This window comes from Bombina bombina, chromosome 6, assembly GCF_027579735.1.
Source record: "Bombina bombina isolate aBomBom1 chromosome 6, aBomBom1.pri, whole genome shotgun sequence".
In the NCBI taxonomy this organism is placed as follows: Eukaryota; Metazoa; Chordata; class Amphibia; order Anura; family Bombinatoridae; genus Bombina; species Bombina bombina.
The window spans coordinates 1,126,436,955-1,126,458,239 of NC_069504.1; the positions used below are offsets into that span (position 1 = coordinate 1,126,436,955).

Here is a 21,285-nt window from a genome sequence, read left to right on the forward strand (position 1 = left end):
GGCTATATACTAGTTACGTGTGACGTAACAGCACTCTATACGAGTATTCTGCACGAAGAAGGGTGTGAAGCTGTCAGCTTTGTTCTGGATAATGACGCAGAGATGCCTAGGGAACAAGCAAAATTTATTGTGGACAGTATTCGACACATCTTAACTCACAATTACTTCTATAACAATGCTAAATATTACCAAAAGATTTGTGGGGCAGCGATGGGGACCAGGTTCGCACCTAGCTATGCAAACCTTTTCATGGGCAGATGGGAGAAGATTTTTTGGGAATCATGCCCAGCTGGCGCGGACCTGGTCCTGTACCACAGATATATAGATGATATTCTGCTTATCTAAAAGGGTACCTTTGAAGATCTTGAATTTACTATGGAAGTAATGAACAACATTTTAAATCTGAAATTCACATATGTATGGAGTAAGAGAGGTTGTGTTCTTAGATTTGAAAATAGAAGTGAGAAATGGTCAGTGGGAAACATCAACTCACTTCAAGGAAGTCGACAGTAACAACTATGTCCATAACCTTAGCTGCCACCACGAGAAGTGGAAAAAGAACATCCCCAAGGGACAACTCTTAAGAATCCGGAAGAATTGCTCGATTGACGAGACATGGGAGGAACAAGCACGAATTCTTAAGAATAAATTCATGGAGAGGGGCTATCAGGAAGATCAACTTGACCACGAGATAGAGGAAATTAGAGGGATTGAGAGACAAAAACTGTTAACATACAAAGATCGTAACCAGAAGACATTAGGTAAGGATGACGTGATTAACATCCCCATGATCACTGAGCATAGCAACAACAAGCACATAATCGAAAGAATCTTCAAAAAGCACTGGGCTTTATTAAAGGAGGATGACCTGATCGGGAATAAACTTCCCTCGAATCCAAAGTTTGTCTATAGGAAAACAAACAACCTAAAGAACCGACTAGCCCCAAGTCTACAAAAGGCAAAAAGGGCTGAGACAAATAATGTGTATGGAAAAAGAATTAGAGGATTCTTCCCATGCCCAAAATGTAAGGCTTGTAAATATGGAAATAAGAGGAGTATGTTCCAATCATATCAGACCAAGGAACGTTACCAAATTCTGGATTTGATAAGATGTCAGGACAAGGGTATCATATACCTGATTGAATGTACATGTGGTCTGCAGTATATTGGCCAGACAACAAGACCCTTAAAAGATAGAATAAGGGAACATATACTGCTGATAGAGAAACTAAACCGATACCATCCTGTACAAGCACTTTTCGACTGTACATAAAGGAAACATCAAAGACTTGAAATACACAGGGATTCAAAAGGTCAACAAAAACTGGAGAGGTGGTAACCACGAAAAGAAACTCCTCACCACAGAATCCAAGTGGATATTTCTTTTAGATTGTCTACACCCGAAGGGACTTAACAACAAGGAAGACCTTACCCATTTAGTTTAGGACCAACACTTTCTGATAGTAAGCTTGTTGAATATGACTTACTCTACCAGACTGTTTGAGAAATATAGCTGTATCACAAACTTCGAGTTACGTTACATGTAAAGGTTTCACCCTCTCAACACAATTATACTACCTCCCTTACATCCCATACCTCTCACTCTATTTTTGATCACCATCAACTATTTTTTATCCATGAAATGTTTTTTATCCAAAAAAAATTTTTATTCAAAAAAGTTTTTATCCATTTTTTTATCCATGAAATATTAGTTTTTTTAACTATGAAATATTAACATTTAATATATATTTTTTACCCATGAAAGATTTTTTATTTATGTAAAACTGTTTATTCATGAATTATCTAAAACCACCCTAGAGATGCTGGTATTCTGATCTTCATCACTGTCCATAAACTATTAAAGTTTGCCATTTTTTGCTATTTTTGCTAGTTTGAATAGGGAAAGCTGACATTAGAAATTTACATGTTCACTATTGCGGTTATTTCATTATATCCCTTTGATTAGAAGTTCATTCCAAGTAACTTATTAAGGAGTGACTATAAGTTAACTGATAAACACCTAACAGCACTGGTGAAAAAATACCTCAAAACACTGGTGATAAATACCTCAGAGCACTGATAATAAGCACAGCACTAGAAATAAACACCTTACAGCCCTGGTGATAAACACCTCACAGCACTGGTGATAAACACCTCACAGCACTATAAATAAACACCTTACAGCCCTGGTGATAAATACTTTACAACACTGGTGATAAACACCTCACAGCACTGGTGAAAAAATACCTCAAAACACTGGTGATAAACACCTCAAGGCACTGGTTATAAACACCTTACAGCACTGGTGATAAATAGCTCTCAATACTTGTGATAACTACCTCACAACACTGGTGATAAACACCTCACAACACTGGTGATAAATACCTTACAACACTGACACTGTTGTGTGGGGGTCTGGACACTAATGAAGCGCTTATCAGCACCTCACAGCGCTGGTGATAAACACCTCACAGCGCTGATGATAAACACCTCACAGCGCTGGTGATAAACACCACACAACACTGGTGATAAACACCACCCAACACTGGTGATAAACACCTCACAGCACTGGTGATAAATACCTCACAGCACTGGTGATAAATACCTCCCAACACTGGTGATAAATACCTCCCAACACTGGTGATAAATACCTCCCAACACTGGTGATAAATACCATCCAGCACTGACACTATTGTGGGGGTCTAGACACTAATGAAGTGCTTATCAGCTCCTTATAATAGAATAACATCAGCATAAAAATGTTCAGCACTGGTGATAAATACCTCTCAGCACTGGTGATAAAAACCTCACAACACTGGTGATAAACACCTCTCAGCACTGGTGATAAATATCTCACAATACTGCTGATAAATACCTCACAACACTGGTGATAAACACCTTACAGCACTGGTGATAAGTACCTCACAGTACTGTTGATAAACGCCTCACAACACTGGTGATAAACACCTCTCAGCACTGGTGATAAATACCTCACAGCACTGGTGATAAATACCTCACAGCACTGGTGATAAATACCTCACAACACTGGTGATAAATACCTCACAACACTGGTGATAAATACCTCACAGCACTGGTGATAAATACCTCACAACACTGGTGATAAACACCTCACAGCACTGGTGATAAACACCTCACAGCACTGGTGATAAATACCTCACAACACTGGTGATAAACACCTCACAGCACTAGTGATAAATACCTCACAACACTGGTGATAAATACCTCGCAACAGTGGTGATAAACACTTCACAACACTGGTGATAAATACCTCACAACACTGGTGATAAACGCCTCACAACACTAGTGATAAACGCCTCACAGCACTAGTGATAAACATCTCACGGCACTAGTGATAAACATCTCACGGCACTAGTGATAAACATCTCACGGCACTGACACTGTTGTGGGGGTCTGGACACTAATGAAGCGCTTATCAGCTCCTTATAATAGAATCATATCAGCATAAAATGATCCGCACTGGGTTAATGTAGGTTTCTGTCACATAATCTCTCTATTATTTGTTCATGTTACACCACAGATAATGGAGGACTGTATTTCTGTATATTACATAGCAACGCTCTGCCATCTTCAAGGATCAAATATTTATTCAGGTGTTTCCCAAACTAAAGAAACTTCTTTTAACCCAAACTTTAAAAAAAATCCCATTTAACCTCATTCATAAACTGGACACGAAGGAAAACTTTTACCTGGGACAACAGTATATACAACACAACTACACAAGGTTGTACTTTAGAATGGCGCCTAAGGTGATGAGATGATCATGACAGAACTCGTGGGTGGGGCTTGAGTGCTCAGTGGGGGTGACTTAATAAAGTGGGCGGGAACTCTGAAGTAGTATCCGTGTTGTTAACAGGCGTGGTCTGTATTAGCTTGTAACAGCAACCAGTGGGCTGTCCCTATTGAAGTGACCCCGCCTTCTTCCGAATGATCTTGATAGGATGGAGCAAAGATAGAGCGCTAATGAGGAGTCGTTGCCTCAATCATGGGCGGGAACATTGTTGCTTCAGGAATCAGAATTAGTAAACACGGGGCGTAGTTTCAGTTTTGGTAACGGAGAGGCGTGGTCATATGATGGTAGGTGGACTATTTTCCAGTAGGGGCGTGGTATCAGTAGTGTAGGCGGGTCACTACTAGAAGTCTTTATTGGTGGGATGCGGATTCTGTGCCAGAAAGGGGTGTGCCATAGGGGTAGTGGGCGGGCTCTGTCCCAGGTGGGGGCGTGCCCTTTACAGTGGGCGTTACCTCTGTCAGTTTGCAGCTGCGATCCCGGTGCCTAAGTGCCGGTACGCGCCGCCAGCGCTCGGTCAGTGCCGGATCTCTCCATGACGTGTGTGACGGGCTGTAGGGACCATGTCCAGCGACGGAGGTGACACAGAAGTGACAGGTAAGACACGGTCATTCCGCTATATCTACTTTATACCTCTGTATAGTACTAATGTGTACCTGTGGTCTCATGATTACCTCTGTATAACACCGGTGTTTACTTGTAAACACGGTGGCACTCTATATAACACCTTGTCACCTCTGTTTAACACCTTGTCACCTCTGTATAACACCGTGTGAGCACTATGTCACCTCTGTATAACATCGACTGAGCTCCATGTCACCTCTGTATAACACAGATAAGGCACAGTGTCACTTATAACTATGTGTCACCTCTGTATAACATCGACTGACCACCATGTCACCTCTGTATAACACAGATAAGGCACAGTGTCACTTATAACTATGTGTCACCTCTGTATAACATCGACTGACCACCATGTCACCTCTGTATAACACAGATAAGGCACAGTGCCACTTATAACTCTGTGTCACCTCTGTTTAATATCGGTAAGGCACTGTGTCACTTCTGTATAACACTGAGTGAGCAATGTGTCAGCTCTGTATAACATTGAGTGAGCACCATGTCACCTCTGTATAACACAGATAAGGCACAGTGTCACTTATAACTATGTGTCACCTCTGTATAACACCGTGTGAGCTCCATGTCACCTCTGTATAACACAGAGAAGGCACAGTGTCACTTATAACTCTGTGTCACCTCTGTTTAATACCGGCAAGGCACTGTGTCACTTCTGTATAACACTGAGTGAGCACCATGTCACCTCTGTATAACACAGAGAAGGCACAGTGTCACTTATAACTCTGTGTCACCTCTGTTTAATACCGGTAAGGCACGGTGTCACTTCTGTATAACACTGAGTGAGCACTGTGTCAGCTCTGTATAACATTGAGTGAGCACCATGTCACCTCTGTATAACACAGAGAAGGCACAGTGTCACTTTTAACTCTGTCACCTCTGTTTAACACCGGGAAGGCACTGTGTCACTTCTGTATAACACTGAGTGAGCACTGTGTCAGCTCTGTGTAACAGTGGGTGAGCACCATGTCACCTCAGTATATCACCATGAGGACTGTGTCACCTTTGTATAACATCGGATGAGCACCTTCACCTCTGTATTACATTGAGTGAGCGCTGTGTCACCTCTGTATATCACCTAGTGAGCACTGTATGCTGTAACCTCTATATAACAACATATGAACACCAGACACCACTGTCAATGGTGATTTCCTTCATCCACTTGACATCAGGGTTTCAGAGAATAAATCTTCCTGATCACTGCGGAATTTGTGGCGCTTTACAAATAAACGATAATACTAATAAACCACATCCCTGTATGAATGTGATATATAGGTGCTAGGCGGAAATAAAGGCCACACGCTTATATTTAAGGTGCCAGAATTGTTTTTTTTTTTGTTTGTTTTTTAAAACAGAGCAAGTTATGAGGCAGAAGTATGCCTTTAGGATCGTTTCTATACGTCACATGGTTCTGGGCCCTATAGATCAGGTTGACACGTATAGACATCCAAACTGTCTACATATCTTTATAAGCTCCAAGCTGTTTGTCAAGGTCAGGTGATGGCACATGTGAGGAAGCCAATCAGCTCATGCATTGCCCTGTGCCACTCTTGCTGCCTACTGAACCTGTTCTGGAATACACACAGCCCATCTAAGTCCAATTTGAAACTTTACTCTTTGATGGACAAAAGATCCTGGTCATTAATAAAGGGACAGTGCATTTATATTATTTCCTCAGATACTAAAGCGATAGTAACCTGAATCTATGCAATAAATGAAATGTACCTTAAAGGGACATTCAACTCGAAATAAATGCTAGATAGAATGATGTATTAAGAAAAAAAAAAGATTAGTCTGAGGATAACATGTAGATTACCTTTTTTAGTTTTATTAGCTGTTTAAATATTGACAAAATAAGTGTAAAGTTTTAGTGTCTATAAAACAATGGGAGCTGCCATGTTGTAACTTAGATTACCTTCTCTGCTGTGGCCAATTAGGGACAGTTATAAATAGGTCACTAGAGTGTGCAGCCAATGGCTGTGTGGAATATAACTGTTCTGCACTTCTATTTCTAACAGGAACTGAAAGCTCACATTTTCAGAAGGGATTTACAGGATAAGGGGGCTTAATAAATAATAAAAGTATATTGCAAAGTTTTGTTTTATATATATATATATATATATATATATATATATATATATATATATATATATATATATATATATATATATATATATATATATATATATATATATATATATATATATATACACACACACACAGGGAGTGCAGAATTATTAGGCAAGTTGTATTTTTGAGGATTAATTTTATTATTGAACAACAACCATGTTCTCAATGAACCCAAAAAACTCATTAATATCAAAGCTGAATAGTTTTGGAAGTAGTTTTTATTTTGTTTTTAGTTATAGCTATTTTAGGGGGATATCTGTGTGTGCAGGTGACTATTACTGTGCATAATTATTAGGCAACTTAACAAAAAACAAATATATACCCATTTCAATTATTTATTTTTACCAGTGAAATCAATATAACATCTCAACATTCACAAATATACATTTCTGACATTCAAAAACAAAACAAAAACAAATCAGTGACCAATATAGCCACCTTTCTTTGCAAGGACACTCAAAAGCCTGCCATCCATGGATTCTGTCAGTGTTTTGATCTGTTCACCATCAACATTGCGTGCAGCAGCAACCACAGCCTCCCAGACACTGTTCAGAGAGGTGTACTGTTTTCCCTCCTTGTAAATCTCACATTTGATGATGGACCACAGGTTCTCAATGGGGTTCAGATCAGGTGAACAAGGAGGCCATGTCATTAGATTTTCTTCTTTTATACCCTTTCTTGCCAGCCACGCTGTGGAGTACTTGGACGCGTGTGATGGAGCATTGTCCTGCATGAAAATCATGTTTTTCTTGAAGGATGCAGACTTCTTCCTGTACCACTGCTTGAAGAAGGTGTCTTCCAGAAACTGGCAGTAGGACTGGGAGTTGAGCTTGACTCCATCCTCAACCCGAAAAGGCCCCACAAGCTCATCTTTGATGATACCAGCCCAAACCAGTACTCCACCTCCACCTTGCTGGCGTCTGAGTCGGACTGGAGCTCTCTGCCCTTTACCAATCCAGCCACGGGCCCATCCATCTGGCCCATCAAGACTCACTCTCATTTCCCTGGTGTCATGTGACAAGTGTTACAAGGTCTCAGTTGTGAATGGGGAGCACAAAAGTGAGTACACCCCTCACATTTTTGTAAATATTTTATTATATCTTTTTATGTGACAACACTGAAGAAATGACACTTTGCTACAATATAAAGTAGTGAGTGTACAGCCTGTATAACAGTGTAAATTTGCTGTCCCTTCAAAATAACTCAACACACAGCCATTAATGTCTAAACCATTGGCAACAAAAGTGAGTACACCCCTAAGTGGAAATGTCCAAAATAGGCCCAATTAGCCATTTTCCCTCCCCGGTGTCATGTGACTCGTTAGTGTTACAAGGTCTCAGTTGTGAATGGGGAGCAGGTGTGTTAAATTTGGTGTTATCGCTCTCACACTCTCTCATACTGGTCAGTGGAAGTTTAACATGGCACCTCATGGTAAAGAACTCTCTGAGGATCTGAAAAAAAAGAATTGTTTCTCTACATAAAGATGGATTAGGCTATAAGAAGATTGCCAAGACCCTGAAACTGAGCTGCAGCACGGTGGGCAAGACCATTCAGTGGTTTTACAGGACAGGTTTCACTCAGAACAGGCCTCGCCATAATCGACCAAAGAAGTTGAGTGCACGTGGTTAGCATCATATCCAGAGGTTGTCTTTGGGAAATAGATGTATGAGTGCTGCCAGCATTGCTGCAGAGGTCAAAGGGGTGGGGGGTCAGCCTGTCAGTGCTCAGACCATACGACGCACACTGCATCAAATTGGTCTGCATGGCTGCTATCCCAGAAGGAAGCCTCTTCTAAAGATGATGCACAAGAAAACCTGCAGTTCGCTGAAGACAGACTAAGGACATGGATTACTGGAACCATGTCCTGTGGTCCGATGAGACCAAGATAAACTTATTTGGTTCAGATGGTGTCAAGCGTGTGTGGCGGCAACCAGGTGAGGAGTACAAAGACAAGTGTGTCTTGCCTACAGTCAAGCGTGGTGGTGGGAGTGTCATGGTCTGGGCCTGCATGAGTGCTGCTGGCACTGGTGAGCTACAGTTCATTGAGGGAACCATGAATGCCAACATGTGGAAACGTCACCTCATGAAAAAAATAGTTTTATTGTGGGCGGCTGGAAGAGGGTGTTGTAATAGAACGATGAAGGAAATAAAAATAAGTTATAGCGCATATTCACTTCAAAATGATGAATTAAGGTCCATTTAATTTATTGCATAGATTCAGATTAACTTTTCAAGAACATTAAAATTTAAGGGACACTCAAGTCAAAATTAAACTCAGATGGAGCATACTATTTTAAACAACTTTCTAAATCACTTCAATTATCTAAAGGTACACAGTTTGAGGCACCAGCCCCTACTGAGCATGTGCAAGAATTCACAGAACATATGTATATGCATTTTGTGATTGGCTTATGGCTGTCACATGATGCAGTGGGAGGGAAAATAGAGCTAACTTTAAAATGTATCAGAAAGAAATCTACTACTCATTTGGAATTGAAACTGAGTGCTTTTGCATTGTCTTTGTATTATGCACTTTACTGATTATGCTTTTATAGTGTGTTTAGTGTTCATTTTCCTATCACTGGAATCTTAAACAAACTACATACTGGCATTTAAACACTTGATTTGGCGCCAATACAATTTAAACTAAAGTAAACTGTGTTATTGCTTAGTAATCAAGCCTAACCTGCTGGAGGAAATCATAGGACTATACATGTTCAGACTTTACCTGTTATTGCTTTATCTCCATAAAATGCTTCTCATACTGAACTGTAAATCCTTTCACCAAACATCATTCATCTAACTACTGATCTTTAAGCTGTGGACATTACAGAGACATAAAATAGCAATGATAACATCTTATAATGTGCAAGAGCTGAATGTTATTGCACAAATGCTTCAACAGAACAACAGGTCTAGCATCCATAGGTTATGCAGATCTTAAGATAGTGATTGGCTGCTACACACATATGACTCCTCTGATTGGCTCAGCAGCTGTGTTCCACTCTGGAGTAGTGCATTGCTGTTCTGGATCTGATGTTAACCCTACAAAGAGATTTAACACCTAGTTAAACATACAGTTCAGATCAAGCAATACCAAAATAATCTAGTACATTTTTATTATTGCTTCATTATGTCCCTTTATAGTAGCGTTTCCCAAACCTCGGGTGACCATATTGCCGCTTTAAAAAGGGACATATATGAAAATACATGTGAGGGTTCTTATACAAAACATTTCTTTAAACAGCCCTGAAACCAGTCCTGACATATGTATTTTTCATATGTGTCCCTTTTTAAGGCGGGAATATGGTCACCCTAGCCAAACCCAATCCTCAGGACCCTTAACAGGCCAGATGTTCTGTACTAGATCACAGGAGAGATAATCAGCTGATCAGTAACCATGGTAACAAACTTGCTCTCACCCATCAGCTGATTATTTCTATTTAAGATATAGGGGTCTATTTATAAAGCTCCGATATCAGCTTAAGAGTGCCGTCAGCTGCAGACTTGCACAAGTGAGCATGCAGCCGCGCGTATAGAAGCAGCTGGCGCCAGTGCACATTTCACACCTAGACGCAATGCCGGACAGACAGGGGCGAAGATGTAGACCCATGTCTGCCCGGCCTTTAGTAAATCTGGGCCATAATGAATATCTGGCTTGTTAATGGCCCTGAGCACTGGGTTTGGGAAAGGAATGCTGAAGTCAAACTTAAAGAGATAGGAAAGTCAAAATTAAACTTGCATGATTCAAATAGAGCAGACATTTTAAACAACTTTTCAATTTACTTCTATCATCAAATTTTCTTTGTTTCTCTTGGTATCTTTTATTGAAGAGCAAATTAGGGTCTAGTTTCCATTGAGGTGGTAAGGTTTGGAAACTGATGGTAAAAACATTTGTCTCCATTAAAGTTTATGGAGAATTTTTATGTTACCACCAGTTTCCAAACTTTACCACCTCAATGGAAACTAGGCCTAGTTAGGCTCATAAGAGCTCAGGAGTGTGCACGTGTCTTTAGTACTCTATGGCAGCAGTGTTTTGCAAGATTGTAATACAAAGCTACAAATAATGTTGCAAAACTCTGCTGCCATAGAGTACTAAAGACACGTGCACACTCCTGAGCCTACCTAGTTTTACTCTTCAATAAAAGATACAAGAACAAAGAAAAACTTGATAACAGAAGTAAATTGGAAAGTTGTTTAAAATAGCCTGCTCTATCAGAATCATGAGAGTTTAATTTTGACTTTACCATAAAAGTTGTCAATCTTGGAGTTTTCAAAGCAAAAAGAGACAGATAAAACAACTACAAAAAAAACATTAAAAACTCAGTATGTTTACGGGTTATACAATAAACCTAGCATGTTGCGGGATATACAAAAACCTAGCATGTTACGGGATATACAAAAACCTAGCATGTTACGGGATATATAATAAATATAGCATGTTACATGATATACAAAAAACCTAGCATGTTACAGGATATACAAAAAACCTAGCATGTTACAGGATATACAAAAAACCTAGCATGTTACAGGATATATAAAAACCTAGCATGTTACAGGATATACAAAAAACCTAGCATGTTACAGGATATACAAAAAACCTAGCATGTTACAGGATATATAAAAACCTAGCATGTTACAGGATATACAAAAACCTAGCATGTCACAGGATATACAAAAACCTAGCATGTCACAGGATATACATGTTACGGGATATATAATAAACCTAGCATGTTACAGGATATACAAAAACCTAGCATGTTACAGGATATACATAAACCTAGCATGTTACATGATATACAAAAACCTAGCATGTTACATGATATACATAAACCTAGCATGTTACAGGATATACAAAAACCTAGCATGTCACAGGATATACAAAAACCTAGCATGTCACAGGATATACATAAACCTAGCATGTTACAGGATATACAAAAACCTAGCATGTCACAGGATATACATAAACCTAGCATGTTACAGGATATACATAAACCTAGCATGTTACAGGATATACAAAAAACCTAGCATGTTACAGGATATACAAAAAACCTAGCATGTCACAGGATATACATAAACCTAGCATGTTACAGGATATACAAAAACCTAGCATGTCACAGGATATACATAAACCTAGCATGTTACAGGATATACATAAACCTAGCATGTTACAGGATATACAAAAAACCTAGCATGTTACAGGATATACAAAAAACCTAGCATGTTACAGGATATACAAAAAAACTAGCATGTTACAGGATATACATAAACCTAGCATGTTACAGGATATACATAAACCTAGCATGTTACAGGATATACATAAACCTAGCATGTTACAGGATATACAAAAAACCTAGCATGTCACAGGATATACATAAACCTAGCATGTTACAGGATATACAAAAACCTAGCATGTCACAGGATATACATAAACCTAGCATGTTACAGGATATACATAAACCTAGCATGTTACAGGATATACAAAAAACCTAGCATGTTACAGGATATACAAAAAACCTAGCATGTTACAGGATATACAAAAAAACTAGCATGTTACAGGATATACATAAACCTAGCATGTTACAGGATATACATAAACCTAGCATGTTACAGGATATACATAAACCTAGCATGTTACAGGATATACAATAAACCTAGCATGTTACAGGATATACAATAAACCTAGCATGTTATAGGATATACATAAATCTAGCATGTTACAGGATATACATAAACCTAGCATGTTACAGGATAAACAAAAACCTTGCTTGTTACAGGATGTACAAAAAAATCTAGCATGTTACAGGATATACAAAAAACCTAGCATGTTACAGGATATACATAAACCTAGCATGTTACAGGATAAACAGAAACCTTGCATGTTGCAGGGTGTACAAAAAACCTAGCATCTTACAGGATAAACAAAAACCTAGCATGTTACAGGATATACATAAACCTAGCATGTTACATGATATACATAAACCTAGCATGTTACAGGATATACATAAACCTAGCATGTTACATGATATACAAAAAACCTAGCATGTTACAGAATATACATAAACCTAGCATGTTACATGATATACAAAAAACCTAGCATGTTACAGGATATACAAAAAACCTAGCATGTTACAGGATATACATAAACCTAGCATGTTACAGGATAAACAAAAACCTTGCATGTTGCAGGGTGTACAAAAAACCTAGCATCTTACAGGATATACATAAACCTAGCATGTTACATGATATACAAAAAACCTAGCATGTTACAGAATATACATAAACCTAGCATGTTACATGATATACATAAACCTAGCATGTTACAGGATATACAAAAACCTAGCATGTTACAGGATATACAAAAAACCTAGCTGTTTCCGCACGAGCATTTAGGCACGCCTCTGAGGCTGCGGACATCATTCCGTATAGAAGCAGCTGGCGCCAGTGCACATTTCACACCTAGACGCAATGCCGGACAGACAGGGGCGAAGATGTAGACCCATGTCTGCCCGGCCTTTAGTAAATCTGGGCCATAATGAATATCTGGCTTGTTAATGGCCCTGAGCACTGGGTTTGGGAAAGGAATGCTGAAGTCAAACTTAAAGAGATAGGAAAGTCAAAATTAAACTTGCATGATTCAAATAGAGCAGACATTTTAAACAACTTTTCAATTTACTTCTATCATCAAATTTTCTTTGTTTCTCTTGGTATCTTTTATTGAAGAGCAAATTAGGGTCTAGTTTCCATTGAGGTGGTAAGGTTTGGAAACTGATGGTAAAAACATTTGTCTCCATTAAAGTTTATGGAGAATTTTTATGTTACCACCAGTTTCCAAACTTTACCACCTCAATGGAAACTAGGCCTAGTTAGGCTCATAAGAGCTCAGGAGTGTGCACGTGTCTTTAGTACTCTATGGCAGCAGTGTTTTGCAAGATTGTAATACAAAGCTACAAATAATGTTGCAAAACTCTGCTGCCATAGAGTACTAAAGACACGTGCACACTCCTGAGCCTACCTAGTTTTACTCTTCAATAAAAGATACAAGAACAAAGAAAACTTGATAACAGAAGTAAATTGGAAAGTTGTTTAAAATAGCCTGCTCTATCAGAATCATGAGAGTTTAATTTGACTTTACCATAAAAGTTGTCAATCTTGGAGTTTTCAAAGCAAAAAGAGACAGATAAAACAACTACAAAAAAAACATTAAAAACTCAGTATGTTTACGGGTTATACAATAAACCTAGCATGTTGCGGGATATACAAAAACCTAGCATGTTACGGGATATACAAAAACCTAGCATGTTACGGGATATATAATAAATATAGCATGTTACATGATATACAAAAAACCTAGCATGTTACAGGATATACAAAAAACCTAGCATGTTACAGGATATACAAAAAACCTAGCATGTTACAGGATATATAAAAACCTAGCATGTTACAGGATATACAAAAAACCTAGCATGTTACAGGATATACAAAAAACCTAGCATGTTACAGGATATATAAAAACCTAGCATGTTACAGGATATACAAAAACCTAGCATGTCACAGGATATACAAAAACCTAGCATGTCACAGGATATACATGTTACGGGATATATAATAAACCTAGCATGTTACAGGATATACAAAAACCTAGCATGTTACAGGATATACATAAACCTAGCATGTTACATGATATACAAAAACCTAGCATGTTACATGATATACATAAACCTAGCATGTTACAGGATATACAAAAACCTAGCATGTCACAGGATATACAAAAACCTAGCATGTCACAGGATATACAAAAACCTAGCATGTCACAGGATATACATAAACCTAGCATGTTACAGGATATACAAAAACCTAGCATGTCACAGGATATACATAAACCTAGCATGTTACAGGATATACATAAACCTAGCATGTTACAGGATATACAAAAAACCTAGCATGTTACAGGATATACAAAAAACCTAGCATGTTACAGGATATACAAAAAACCTAGCATGTCACAGGATATACATAAACCTAGCATGTTACAGGATATACAAAAACCTAGCATGTCACAGGATATACATAAACCTAGCATGTTACAGGATATACATAAACCTAGCATGTTACAGGATATACAAAAAACCTAGCATGTTACAGGATATACAAAAAACCTAGCATGTTACAGGATATACAAAAAAACTAGCATGTTACAGGATATACATAAACCTAGCATGTTACAGGATATACATAAACCTAGCATGTTACAGGATATACATAAACCTAGCATGTTACAGGATATACAAAAAACCTAGCATGTCACAGGATATACATAAACCTAGCATGTTACAGGATATACAAAAACCTAGCATGTCACAGGATATACATAAACCTAGCATGTTACAGGATATACATAAACCTAGCATGTTACAGGATATACAAAAAACCTAGCATGTTACAGGATATACAAAAAACCTAGCATGTTACAGGATATACAAAAAAACTAGCATGTTACAGGATATACATAAACCTAGCATGTTACAGGATATACATAAACCTAGCATGTTACAGGATATACATAAACCTAGCATGTTACAGGATATACAAAAAACCTAGCATGTTACAGGATATACAAAAAACCTAGCATGTTACAGGATATACATAAACCTAGCATGTTACATGATATACATAAACCTAGCATGTTACAGGATATACATAAACCTAGCATGTTACATGATATACAAAAAACCTAGCATGTTACAGAATATACATAAACCTAGCATGTTACATGATATACAAAAAACCTAGCATGTTACAGGATATACAAAAAACCTAGCATGTTACAGGATATACATAAACCTAGCATGTTACAGGATAAACAAAAACCTTGCATGTTGCAGGGTGTACAAAAAACCTAGCATCTTACAGGATATACATAAACCTAGCATGTTACATGATATACAAAAAACCTAGCATGTTACAGAATATACATAAACCTAGCATGTTACATGATATACATAAACCTAGCATGTTACAGGATATACAAAAACCTAGCATGTTACAGGATATACAAAAAACCTAGCTGTTTCCGCACGAGCATTTAGGCACGCCTCTGAGGCTGCGGACATCATTCCGTCCGATCCTATACGATCGGGTTGATTGACACCCCCTGAATCTGCAGGGGGCGGCATTGCACAAGCAGTTCACTAGAGCTGTCTGTGCTTCCTGGTAAGACTTATGTTCTAAACCTGATGTTTACATCTGTTCCTTATTAGAAATGGTAGAAAAGTATGAAATGGTTAAATTTCTTTGTTACTGTAATAGAACAAACATGATCAGGTAGCCTGTGCCAATAAGCTGTTAATGAGGAACGCCCAGCAGAGGTAAATGAAATGTTGGTGTCCTCACCTTGCCCCAGACTTGGAATTATGCAGTTGATCTGATTGGTCTATCGGTAGCACCAATCAGAGGTGACTTTACTGACAGTACATGATTGGTGGAGCTGATACTTTGCTAAACCTCACTTCTCTTGAGCTAGTTAATGCTTCTGTCTCATTACACAGTACGCTCTGCAATAAGCTCCATATTATTATTTAAAAGTGATCAGAATATACCCCAGTAACCTTTGGGGTTTAGCTCCAATCAAAACAACCAAGCTGATATTATCTCATTTTCTTTTTTCTATTATCCTTTGTTGAAAAGCATACCTAGGTATGCTCAGGAACAATAATGCACTACTGGGAGTGAGTTAGCTGCTCATTGGTGACTGGACATATATTCATCTTGTCATTTACTCATCTCCTTCAACAAAGGATATTAAAAGAATAAACCAAATATAATAATAAAAGTAAATTGGAAAGTTGTTAAAATTTGCTGCTTCCTCTGAATCATGAAAGACATTTGTGGGGTTTCATGTCACTTTAAAGTAACTTTATAAGCTAAACATTAGTTGCTGTTATTATTTTTTCATTGTTGACCCTAGATAGCCGTGTGTTTTGCTGCTGCAAAGTAATTAAGCACCTTACAATAATTGTAGCTCCCAGGAATGATATGGCCAGAGAGCCAATCATGAGTTGGAGTCACATGACCCGCCAGTCACCAGCTGTGCCCTGCTCATGAACTGCACTACTTGTGGTTCTAGAGTGAGAATTTAACCCCCCTTTGAAGGGGTTATACACAGCTATACAAGGTCAGGAATACACAAAAGAGAAACAACTACAATTGCTTTAAACTCTTTGCAGAACAAATAGATTTTTATATATATCGGCTGTTTGCAATGAACAAATCAAACAAAAGCAATTGAAATAGCTCAACACAACAAATGCTTCAAATGGTTTCCTCAAATTCAACTAAAAATGCAACTTTTAATGAATTCTGCAATCTCAAAATTATTCAACCCCTTCATGGCAAGCATCTTCAGTACTTAGTACCTTTTGCTGTTATTACCTGCAGCAAACGAGATGCATAGCCAGACAACAGATTCTTAGCACATTTCTCATGAGCAATGGCCTCCAGTTCAGTTATTATTATTATTATCGGTTATTTGTAGAGCGCCAACAGATTCTGCAGCGCTAATATATTCTTGGGTTTGCGTGCTGCAAGCGCCTTCTTCAAATCCTACCAGAGATTTTCTATGGTGTTCAAGTCAGGTGACTGCGATGGCCACTGTAGAATCTTCCCGGAATTCTTCTGCAACCAAGCCTTGGTGGAATTTGAGGTATGCTTGGGATCATTGTCCTGTTGGAAGGTCCAATGACGCCAAGCTTCAGCCCCTTCAGACGGCATGACGTTTACTCCTAGGATTTCCTAATACTTTAATGAATCCATCTTGCCTTCCACATGCTGCAGGTTTACAGTGCCAGACAGAGTGTTCTTTTCCGCGTATGCTTCATTCTTATACCTCCAGACATTCCGCTTATCTATCGGATCGAAAAGTTCCAGTTTTGTTTCATTGCTCCACAGAACATAATCCTACAATTTCTGTGGCTTATTTATTTGATTTTGAGCATATTGGAGCCGACTTTTCTTGTGCTTTTGGGTCAGTAGTGGTGTATGTCTTGGGGTTCTGGCATGGAAACCTGCGTTTAGTATGCATGCGCCTTACTGTGCAAACTGAAACCTCAGTGCCTTTTGCCACCGAGTCTCGCTGCAGTTCTTTTGCAGTCACTCAAGGGTTTTTCTCAACCTGCCTTCTCAGAAATCTGGTTGCAGCCATTGATAGCTTCTTTTTTTTTGCCCCTCCATGATGTTATGTAACCACTGTTCCTTTAACTTTGAACTTGTGAACTATGCTTCCAACATTGTCTGTCTCTAGGAACATTCAGTGCCTTCACTATCTTTTTGTATCCTGTTCCCTGTTTTTTTGTATCCTGTTCCCTGTTTGTGTTGGGCAATGATCCCTTCTCTTAACTTTTTGAACCATTCTTTTGACCATATTTCTAACATGCAGTACAATGTGACACTCAACAAACACCTAGCCAGTTCAGGTGTTTCATGTGTTCTAGCTAAATCACACCTGGTGCAACTAGTGAAGCCCTTGATTAGTTGCATCAGGTGTGCTTGAGACAACACCTGTTTTGCATATTTGTGCTGTTGTGAGAGATTCTGTTCAGGGGTTCGAATAATTTTAAGACTGCAGAATTCATTATAAGTTGCTTTTTCAGTTGAAATTATGGAAACCACTTGAAGCATCCATTGTATTGAGCTATTTCAATTACTTGTGTTTGATTTGTTCATTGCAAACAGCTGAAAATCTGTAAATTATGACAATAAACCTGATTTGCAATGGGGGTTAAATAATTTTTATATATATATATATATATATATAATCTCACAAAAGTGAGTACACCCCTCACATTTTTGTAAATATTTTATTATATCTTTTTATGTGACAACACTGAAGAAATGACACTTTGCTACAATATAAAGTAGTGAGTGTACAGCCTGTATAACAGTGTAAATTTGCTGTCCCTTCAAAATAACTCAACACACAGCCATTAATGTCTAAACCATTGGCAACAAAAGTGAGTACACCCCTAAGTGGAAATGTCCAAAATAGGCCCAATTAGCCATTTTCCCTCCCCGGTGTCATGTGACTCGTTAGTGTTACAAGGTCTCAGGTTTGAATGGGGAGTAGGTATGTTAAATTTGGTGTTATCGCTCTCACACTCTCTCATACTGGTCACTGGAAGTTCAACATGGCACCTCATGGCAAAGAACTCTCTGAAGATCTGAAAAAAAGAATTGTTGCTCTACATAAAGATGGTATAGGCTATAAGAAGATTGCCAAAACCCTGAAACTGAACTGCAGCACTGTGGGCAAGACCATACAGCGGTTTCACAGGACAGGTTCCACTCAGAACAGGCCTCGCCATGGTCGACCAAAGGAGTTGAGTGCACATGCTCAGCATCATATCCAGAGGTTGTCTTTGGAAAATAGACTTATAAGTGCTTCCAGCATTGCTGCAGAGGTTGAAGGGGTGGGGGATCAGCCTGTCAGTGCTCAGACCATACGCCGCACACTGCATCAAATTGGTCTGCATGGCTGTAGAAGCCTCTTCTAAAGATGATGCACAAGAAAGCCTGCAAACAGTTTGCTGAAGACAAGCAGACTAAGGACATGGATTACTGGAACCATGTCCTGTGGTCCAATGAGACCAAGAAAAACTTATTTGGTTCAGATGGTGTCAAGCGTGTGTGGCGGCAACCAGGTGAGGAGTACAAAGACAAGTGTGTCTTGTCTACAGTCAAGCATGGTGGTGGGAGTGTCATGGTCTGGGCCTGCATGAGTGATGCCGGCACTGGGAAGCTACAGTTCTTTGAGGGAACCATAAATGCCAAGATGTACTGTGACATACTGAAGCAGAGCATGTTCCCCATCTTTCCGGAGACTTGGCCACAGGGTAGTATTCCAACATGATAGCTATCCCAAACACACCTCCAAGACGACCACTGCCTTGCTAAAGAAGCTGAGGGTAAAGGTGATGGACTAGACAAGCATGTTTTCAGACCCAAACCCTATTGAGCATGTGTGGGGCATCCTCAAACGGAAGGTGGAGGAGCGCAAGGTCTCTAACATCCACCAGCTCTGTGATGTCGTCATGGAGGAGTGGAATAGGACTCTAGTGGCATCCTGTGAATCTCTGGTGAACTCTATGCCCAAGAGGGTTAAGGCAGTGCTGGAAAATAATGGTGGCCACACAAAATATTGACACTTTGGGCCCAATTTGGACATTTGCACTTAGGGGTGTACTCACTTTTGTTGCCAACTGTTTAGACATTAATGGCTGTGTGTTGAGTTATTTTGAGAGGACAGCAAATTTGCACTGTTATTCAGGCTGTACACTCTACTACTTTACATTGTAGCAAAGTGTCATTTCTTCAGTGTTCTCACATGAAAAGATATAATAAAATATTTACAAAAATGTGAGGGATGTACTCACTTTTGTGAGATACTGCGTGTGTGTATGTATATATGTATGTATATATATGATATATTTGTGTGTGTATATGTATGTGTGTGTGTGTATGTATGTGTGTGTGTGTGTGTGTGTATATATATATTTAGTTTCTTGGGGAAAAATGTAGTTCTTAAAGGACAATACATGTAAACATTGCAAATTTCGCACGCTGTCTGGTACTGTTTGCTGGTGTATGCTAGAAGCCCCCTGTTGCAAGTTTGTTTTTTTCCCCTCAAAAGTCGTGCAATAGACTTCCATCATATTGTCTCGCCCACCCAAAAGCTAAACAGTACAGCCAAGAAAATTTTGTTTGGGACAAAAAATTTCTTTCCGAATATTCGAGGAAATTTGTTTCACCGAATATTTGTTGGCTGCACTATTTGTTATTCATTTTGTTTAAAACTAAACAAATACAATTTTTTCGTTAAACATTCACGTTCAATTTTATTAAAACAAATGTAAATGTTTAAAAAATAACAGGTGAAAAGTTCACCTGTAGCTACATTACTTACCCTAACGCTCTCTAGAGCATGCTAACCCGATCCTCTTCTTGCCAGAGCCCTGGCCGCGATAAGTATTAACCCTTTAAAAGTAATGTAAAGGAAACTTATAAATATAAAAAAAATGTGTCAGTATTTTTTCTTTTTCTTTAAATTTTGCCGGTGCGTTCATTCAGATGTTCATTGAAATTCGATTTTTGGTACAAATGTGCATTCGTATGAAAACAAATCTACTAAACCGAGCATGTACCTAAGGCTTTGTGCACACCCTATGGACCTATGCTGTTTGCAGTGCAGCCAGTGGGCTCTCGGTTTAGTTGATGAGGCGGAAGTTACAACCAATGATTGGCTTCACTGCTCATCTTAAAACATTAAAAAGAGGCTGCTACTGAGGATTGGCGACACAGGACAGCAAAGAGCACCAGATGGTGTGAGAAAACCGGATGTAGTAATTGGAGGTAAGTACTGATTTTCCAGGTCTAAAAACTGAAAGAGCACATGACAGGCAGCACAAACATAAGCTTGCCATATATCTGTGTTTGTTATCTTATCTTTTCTGCTAAATGCAAACAATAGAGATTTTGGTAACACAATGCCACTGGGAAGCTCTGTCATCTCCAGACTGAAGTTTAGAGTGGCTCCTCCAAATAAGGAAAGTGAGAGGTGGAGTTTGAGCATTGAAAACAATTGCTGCAAACAAAGTGTTACTCTGCTGAATAATCTTCAGATTCTGCTGATATGTTCA

At 38.8% G+C, this 21,285-nt stretch overlaps 1 protein-coding gene across 1 annotated transcript in view; it reads left to right on the top strand.

Annotated features, from left to right (window-relative positions):
• Positions 1-4,280: 4,280 nt before the first annotated feature.
• The window catches only part of BMAL2 (basic helix-loop-helix ARNT like 2), a 416,858-nt gene continuing 399,853 nt past the window's right edge, over positions 4,281-21,285 (top strand). The window contains 1 exon segment of the mRNA XM_053719098.1: positions 4,281-4,426. Coding sequence (XP_053575073.1) covers positions 4,393-4,426 — 34 coding nt within the window. The 5' untranslated portion in view covers positions 4,281-4,392.